The sequence below is a fragment of the Tupaia chinensis genome, unplaced genomic scaffold (assembly GCF_000334495.1).
Source record: "Tupaia chinensis unplaced genomic scaffold, TupChi_1.0 Scaffold000707_1, whole genome shotgun sequence".
Taxonomy (NCBI): Eukaryota; Metazoa; Chordata; class Mammalia; order Scandentia; family Tupaiidae; genus Tupaia; species Tupaia belangeri.
Genome location: NW_006160230.1, coordinates 52,049 through 60,860, shown reverse-complemented (window position 1 = coordinate 60,860; position 8,812 = coordinate 52,049). Strand labels below are relative to the sequence as shown.

General features: G+C 39.1%; 1 protein-coding gene across 1 annotated transcript in view; it reads right to left on the bottom strand.

The window, feature by feature from the left end:
• Positions 1-8,812, bottom strand: part of MMP16 (matrix metallopeptidase 16) — a gene marked incomplete at its 5' end in the record, with an annotated part of 139,819 nt that overhangs the window by 92,557 nt on the left and 38,450 nt on the right. The window contains one exon of the mRNA XM_006160751.2: positions 396-557. Within this exon, the coding sequence (XP_006160813.1) occupies positions 396-557 (162 nt within the window). The remainder of the gene's footprint in view (positions 1-395; positions 558-8,812) is intronic.

The window sequence follows — 8,812 nt, the reverse complement described above, 5'->3', positions numbered from 1 at the left end:
CCAATCTGTCAGTTGTACCAAAGTCTCAGCATCTTATACAAAGTTCTTATATTTCTCACTGTTTTTATTGGATATATTAATTTATTACATATTTTTGACCTAAATTTTAAATAATAAGGCTCATTAGATTTTATTATAACTGCAAGTTTCAACTAAACATAATAAGATAACTTCATCATGTTTAAGACTTTCTGATTTTATATATATATATATATATATATCTCAACTAACAGAAAAATTTTGCCAAAGACAGAATTTTTTTATTTAGCTTTTAGTTTTATTTTTCTTCGGTTTTTCTCATTCTTGATTAATTAAAGCATTTATTTCAAAGAAGAAAACACAACAGAAATTCCGGGCTTACTGTGGAATTAACCAAGCAGAAACTGATAACCTACCGTATATCTTCTGGATGCCCTGCAAATCATCATTAGGTAGTTTGAAGTTGTCCGTTTCCATGTACTGGTAAAATGGAGCCATGATGGCGGTGGGGTCATTGGAATGCTCCAGTCCCAGAGCATGTCCCAATTCATGAACTGCTACGAGAAATAAGTCATTTCCTGTGCAAAGGAGAAATGGAACTATTATTGCAACTAATATCCAAGTACAGGATTAAAAGAGACAGTTTGGTGTTATTAAAATTTTATCCCAGTGGGACCAGCAGTTGGTGTAATGGCTATGTCGCTAGACTCTCACATAGTCAACTGCGGTTTGAGTCCCAGAAGCGGTGACTTAAACTCACACCGGGCGCGTGTGCGTGCATGCCCAAGATCCGGAGAGGAGAATGGAGGAGAAGGGATTGTGGCATGGCCATCCCCCCTGGGGGGTGATTTCTTGCTTTCTATCTCTCTGTCTCTCTCTGTCTGGCGAGCGCACGCGCCCTATAGCAAAAACCTCTCCAAAAAAAAAAATTATCCCAGTTGCGCCAGCAGATGGCATTGCAGTTAGGTTGTTGGACTCCCACATCACTGAATGCAGTTTGAATCCCAGACCCAGTCATTTGAAATTCACATTGGTCACATCTGCATGCATGGGCAAGACCTTAGGAGGAAAACAGAGAAGGAATTGCAGAATGACCACCCATCGGGGGGGGGGGGGGATTTCACACTTTTCCTCTAAGTGTCTGTTTCTCACTCTCTCCTGGGAGTGCACGCATCCTAAGGCAAAAACCTCTTCAAGAAAAAAAAAATTTTCTCCAGAAAAAAATTTTTTTCCTCCAAAAAAGAGGAGGGACTGGAGAGTTTGGCTGTCAGTATGATTTTATCACTGACTTTCCTAGTGATAACATGCATTATACTTCTTTTAGGAAGGGGTATGGGGAGGGTGGTGATGAAGATACAGAGGTTTAGAAACTAAAAGGAAGAACAGAGTAAGAGTTGAAGACAACAGCAGCATTAGAAACTGCTACTACTGCTGTTAAAATAGTCTTCCAACTATAATGCACACATCTCATTTTTATGAACTCCACCTTTAACATAATTCTACAACTCGTAAAAGATAGAGCAGATATAACCCCTATTCTTCTACAAAGGAGTAAATTAAGAATTTTTGTATTACAGAATTGAGAATGGGACTCAAGTTAGGACTCCTAGGCTCAAGATTAAATTTCTTACTAGTCCATGACACAGGAAAACAATTGTGCCAAACAAAAGCCAGGCTAGCAGTCATAACAATTGGACTTTTAGTTCTACCTAGCAAATGATCAATTCTAAGTAGTCCTTAGGTAATCTTACCAAAATTACTTATCTTAGACATGCTGTTTCTCAGTGTAAATTCCCACCTGTGAAAAATGTGCAGTGAAATCTATTCATTGCAAAATTTTCAGATACTTGGTGTGACTCGGTGCAATCAACCCCTTACTGTGACCTCGGCATGTTCTCTACATCTTGATCATCAAAACTAAACTCAATATGAGAAAAATGATGCGGCCATGCATCTGACTTATTAATTATAAAAATGTAATTGGATTATGTGATTGTCAAATAGTTGGGGCTGTTACATTCTTTTCCCTTTAAAAAAAATATTTTGTTTACTGACAGAGAAAGAGAGAGAGAGAGAGAGAGAGAGAGAGAAACAAACACTCTGTAGGTCTCATGCCCTGATCCTCCTCAGCCTTTCCATTCAGACAGTTTCATAGGTGTACATGTACATGCCTAGCTTGCACAGGTTAACCAGGGAAATGTGTCCTAATCTTCCATATGGCTTCAGCTTTTCAGAGTATTGTGTTACTGCTGCACTACTCTATCCAAGTGTGGCCAACTGTTGTATTATTAAGGACTATATTTCTTTTTTTTTGGGGGGGGAGAGGTTTTTGTTATAGGGCACATGCACTCGCCAGACAGACAGAGAGACACAGAGAGACAGAAAGTGAGAAATCACCCCCGAGGGGGGATAGCCACACTGCAATCCCTTCTCCTCCATTCTCCTCTCGGGATCTTGGGCACACATGCACACGCGCCCGGCATGAGTTTAAGCCACCGGGTCCGGGACATGAACCGTGGTTGACTACATGGGAGTCCAGTGACATAGCCATTATGCTAACTTCTGATCCCTATATTTCTTTTTTTAATGTTTCAATAAACTTTATTTATGAACACAGAATTTAAAATTTCATAAACTGAAATAAAAAATAAGAAACTTCTGTTGATTTTTAAAAACCATTTAAAAATAAAAGGCCTGTTCTTTTTTTTTAAAGGACTATATTTCTTTTTAAAAGCTCAACGTTATTGGACATAAAGTGTAAAGGTCTACTATACATGGATGACTTGCTACAAATATAAACAATTTCAACAAGTACAGATTTTAGAAAAACATCTTTCCAACTAATGACATAATACATTGTGATGATTTGCTTCAGAGGATGATTTTTTGAACACAAAATCCAGGTAAATCGCCAACATTTTTTCCATTCTATCATTTAGAAGAATGGATGAAACCACCAAGCTATTTCCTTGTATGACATGAGGATACCAAAAACAACCACTGGAACAGAACTTCTAGTTGTCTAATTGACTTTCAAAGAACAAGTGATAAAATATCAGCAAAACAATATTTTGAGAGGTTTTAATTAAATTAAATCAGAATTACTATTTCCAGCATCAAAGGGATTATATAAAATATTTAAAAGTAAAAATCAAGACATAAAAAAATAATATATATTTGCTACATTAATGAAATATGAACTATTTCTACTGAAAACGTACTAAGTCTACTGTGAGATATCCTGAACATTTCAATTCCATTTTCTCATTTAATTCTTGTAACAATTCTATGAATTAGTAAGTCACCATTATTACCATTTTTTAAGTTTTAATTTAATATTTATGTATTTCATGAAAGGGAGAGAGATAAGCAGATACCCTTGAGAGGCCCAAGCCATGCCATGATCCTTCCCTTAGCATCCAAGGCATCCAGGATCCTGGGTGTGCACAGGTGCACCCAGTGTGTTTGGGTCAACCTGGGATCTGAACCTAGGCCAATATTGCACAGAGGAACCCTACCACCTGAGCCACCGCACATGGACCAGTCAATCACGATTATTGTCTGCATTTAAAAAATGTGAAAATAAAACTTGGGGATATTATGTAAATTGCTCAAGGTCATATTGTAAGGCAGAGGTGGAATTCAAACTTCTCTCTGATTCCAGAGATCACACTTTAAATTATTACAGTTATAAACACATTAGTATGCACAACAGATGATACAAGGTTTGTAAGGTAGCCAGTGAAAAAATTTCATTTATTAAATCATTCCTTCATTCCACAGCCATTATTTATTTATTTAATTTTATTTGTTATTTTTTATTTCTTAATTTGGCCACAGAGAGAGAAAAGAGAAAGTGAGAAGGCAAGCCACCAGGTCCGGGACTCGAACTATGATCAGCCATGTGGGAGTCTAACACCTTAAACACCATGCCACCTGCCAGCACCCATTCCACAACCACCTACTGCACACTTACTGACTAGGTTAGGTACTGATCTAGGCTTTAACAATACAGTAATACACAAAACATAGAAACCCAAAACAACAAAAAACCCTGTCCTCATAGCATTTACAGTCTCCTGAGGGAGGGAGAATGGAAGGAAACAAGGTAGAAAAGTAAAGAGCATAGAATGTTATAGAGTGAAAAGTGATAAGAAGAAATAATAAAGCAGGGAAATAAAGAGGTCAGAGAGCAAGTGGAAGCTAGAACTTGTATGGCATTTAGATAATTATGAAGATTTTTGGCTTCTTGTCTGATGGAAGTAGGAAACACTGAATGTTTTTGAGCAGAAGAGGAACATTCTCTGACTTAAGAGGCTCAGTTTGGTAACTACTCTTGTGAATCCAATGCAAGGGGTCAAGGGAATCAGCATGACTCCAGCTCTGAAGTCAGTGCATAACTCAGGCAAAAGTGGTGGTGGCCTGGACCAAGGTGGGATTAGCAGAGGGAGATGGCAGTCATAAAATTGTTGGTACATTTTTTTAAAGAGGTTTTTGTCATATGGCACATGTGCTCATCAAAGAGAGAGAGAAAGAGATATAGACAGTGGTAAGGAAAGTGAGAAATCACCCTGCAGGGGGGATGGCCACACTGTAATCCCTTCTCCTCCACTTTCCTCCTGGTACCTTGGGCATGCACACTGACACACTCATAGTGATTTTCAAGCCTTTGGTCCAGGACTTTAACCACTGTCAGCCATGGGGGAGTCCAGCGATGCAACAACTGCACCATTTGCTGGCCTCTTGTTGATACGTTTTGAAGGGAGAGTCATAGCTTTTCTTACAGGACAATACACATATTGTGAGAAAACAAAATGGCCTAGAATAAAACTAAGTGGTTTGGTTCAAGACATGAAGAATGGAGTTGCATTCATTGAGACAGATGAAACCGTAGAAGAAACTATTTTTTGGTTGCACTTATATGTATGTAAAGTAACAGGGATGGGACACGAAGGTAGGGATGTTATTAGAAATTCAGTTTTTGAGTGTTAACCAGAATGATGGTTTTTAAATATTTAATTATATATGTCAGGTCCAATTAGATTCATGCATATGGAATCCAAAGGCAATTGCAAGCTGCAAGTATAATTTTGGGGCAGATATGCACGGAAAAAGTAAAGTACCCAGATGGGTCTCAGGATCATGAGTAGAATCAACAACTATAGGTACAAGAGATGGGAGCCTGCCTAATGATTAAGAGACTCAGGTCTCTAATGTTCAACCGCAGTGTGAATCCTGGCCCCGTGGACTTGAATCATATGCCAGGTGTGTGTGCATGCATTCTGCAAATCCCAACAGCATATAGAAATGGAAGAGATGGGTTTGCAGCAAGAACACATCCCTGGGGAGTGCTCTCTCCATACCCTCTTCCCCTGCCCAGGCCTGTCTCTCTATCTAGTAAGTAAATGAGTTCTCTGGCAATTAAAGAAGAGAGAGGACAGAATGTAAGAGCATAGATTCAGGTTGGTTGGTAAACGCAGTGGTGGAAAAATCTCTTCTCAGTTCCTTATTTTGATTAGTGAAATAAGAAGAGTTCATCAACTGAAAACACTATGGAGAAAAAAAAAAGGGAGAGAAAAAGTATTTTGAGACTTGAGAAATGAATGGACAAGAAAACATAGGTAAACATGGAATAACTACCAGGCAACATTCATGATCATGAATTGAAAGGAAATTTGATGTCACTATGTGTCATGTCTTTCTTCTTGAGCCTTGTTCAGCTACTAACTCAGATACTGAATTAGTTGAATTTATTTCTACCGTTTTGAAGGAATGTGTGGTCAAAGATATAATCAAGACAGAGATCAATTTCAGTTTAAAAAAAATAAAGAAAATGTTATCTAGGTAAATTTATAATTACCGGTATTTTTCTGATGATTGATTCAGAACTTCTCTGGGGTGGATATTTTCAGAAGATGGAGAAGGGAAGGAAATGGAGGCAGAAATGGCAATGACCTAGTCATTCAGAAATTAGAATCCAGGAGGTGAGGGATATACTGTGCTTCTTGTGGTAATTGATATGGACAGAGATAAATGGCATAATTTGGACTTTGTATCAATTATAGGAGATAATAAAATGGAATTAAAAACGGGGGAGCAGCAGTTGGCGTAATGGCTGTGTCACTGGACTGCCATGTAGTCGACCGTGGCTTGAGTCCTAGACCCAGTGGCTTAAAGCTCATGCCGGGCATGTATGCGTGTGTGCCCAAGATCCCAAGAGGAGAATGGAGGAGAAGTGACTGCGATGTGGCCATTCCCCTCCCCCCCCACACACACACCCGGGGGGTGATTTCTCGCTTTCTGTCTCTCTGTCACTCTCTGTCTGTCTGTCTGGCGACTGCACGCGCCCTTTAGCCAAAACAACATCAACAACAACAACAAAACGGGGTTGGATGGTGGTGCAGTGGCAAAACTCAACACTCTGCAAGGCTAACCCACGAAGGAAGGTTCAGGGTTCATATCCAGAGACCTCTCTTAAGTATGTCAGGAATGCACATGTCCATGATCTGGGGCTGGCTGAGACTAGGATGAGTTACTGCAATCAAACCTAATTGAGGTCTCAGAAAAAAAATAAGTAAATAAATTCAAATAAAAAAAATCAAAACAAAGAAGTAATTAAAGAACAGTACTTATGGAAAAAATATGGAATTCAATTTCAGATGGAATGTAGGGGAAATATATATGGTAATAGAAAAGACTTCTAATGAGACCAGCAGTCAACATAATGGCTATGTCGCTGGACTCCCATGTAGTCGACCACGGTTGGAGTCCTGGATAAGGTGGCTTAAACTCACTCCAGGTGTGCGTGTGTGCATGCCCAAGATCCTGAGAGGAGAATGGAGGAGAAGGGATTGCGGCGTGACCATCCCCCCTGGGGGGAGATTTCTCGCTTTCTGTCTCTCTATATCTCTCTGTCTTTCTGGCAAGTGCACGTGCCCTATAGCAAAAAACCTTTCGAAATAAAAAAAAAGACTTCTAACTACTATTGTTGCTTATATTTCTGTCAAATTCCTACTACTGCCTACATGATAATTCCATGTCCTTAGCAAGACAATCAGGACCCTTCGTACATAAGTCCTTGCCTTATCTTTCCAGCATTATCTCCCATTTATTTTCCTACAAAGAAATTCTTCCCAGTCAAAGAAATACATGCTTGTTCAATGCTTGGCGTCTCTGCAAAACTTTTTGTGGAATTGCCTTTTTCTCCCTAGTCTGTTAGTTGTACACCTTGTCAAATAATAGTTCTCCATGATTTTTTTCTTTTTCTCCAAGGGGGAGCCACTGTCACGTGCTTTCTTCTCAGACTCCCACAGTTCCTTGTGTATTCCCCTGTCATAACACCTAGCCGCATTTTATTGTCACCATCTGCTGGTAAATCTTGCCAGTATCATTTGAGATTTTTAAAGACTGAAACTATGCCTCATTTATCTTAGTGTCTCAAGTTCCGAAGGCATTGCCTAGCACAGAGTAGATGATTAATCTTCCAGTGAGTGCCGAATGAGTATATCAATTTCCAAGAAGAGGCTAAGTTGAATTTGGGAAGTAAAGATAGCATGCAAATTCCACCTAAACATGGTTTGAAGAAATTCTCTATAGCTATGATGGAAAGAAATGGAATGGCAAGAGAATGAGCTGAGAGATGCCTGAGATGGTCAAGGTACTTGCGTAGCCAGAGACAGTGGAACGAAGTGCTCAGCGCTGTGCAGTCTCTGCCCAGTGGATATCAGCTAATCCTTGTTTTTGCAGGTAATGAAAAGAGGATATAGGCTAGACAGGAAATTGCTGGAGAATGGAGAAGAAATTTTATTTCAGTAACAATTACTGAGGAGGAATAAAGATTGCAGGGAATAGGGAGTGAGAGTTGGAAGGTCTGATAGTGAGAATCTAAATGACACGGGGCATCAGGGTTGTTAGAAAATGGGAAAATGGATTTTAAAAAAAGATGCCATTCTGAGTGGGAAAAAATAAATAAATAATAATTAAAAAAAAACTAATAGAACAAGTCTCTTGAGGATCTTGGAGGAAATATATTGTAGTAATAGGAAATGGAAAATGAAAACCAGAAGGAAGGGGGCAGTTATCAAGAAGAGATGTGGGAACTACGAGATTGTTTGCAAGTAAGTAATTTAGGGAGAAGATTTACGAAGAGAATCTGAGGACTGCCACAGGAAGATGAGGAAGAACAGAAGCTACAGCCCTTTCTAGATGCAGAACATAGAACCCCGATTATAAAATGAATAACTTTGAAATTTCTAGTGAGAGACACCTTGCTTTGACACAAATGTGATATCAGTGAGACTTACTGCTACCCCAAATAGCATGTTAAGTGGTAGAAGGACAGCTTCTGGGTGTGCCCAGACACAGAAAACGTAGGTGAACTTTGGAAACATGCTATCAATGGGCTAACATAGGGGTGCTGGATTCTCACATGGCCGACCGTGGTTCAAGTCCTGTACCTGATGGCTTGCTTTTTTGCAAGGAAATTTTCAGCAAGAGCAAAACAAAGATCTATCAACAGACAAAAGGCCAATAAAAACTAAGAGAGTAGAACCAAGAACAGTTACAACTGAGCATTGCAAAAGACAGTGTGTTCAGAAAGTATCTCTAGACGTTCTTGATTTTCTTTTGGCAAAACAGATACAATGTCTCAGTCAGTAGTCTTATTGTGTCCTATATGTCCTTTTTTTTTTTTTTATAGGTTTAGTTTTAATTACTAGACATCTTTACAGCAAGCAAAATGAACATCCCCAGCATGAATACACTGTATATTAGCCCAGTCAAAAATATTACTTTACTGGGACCAGAAGTTGGTGTAATGGCTATGTCACTGGAC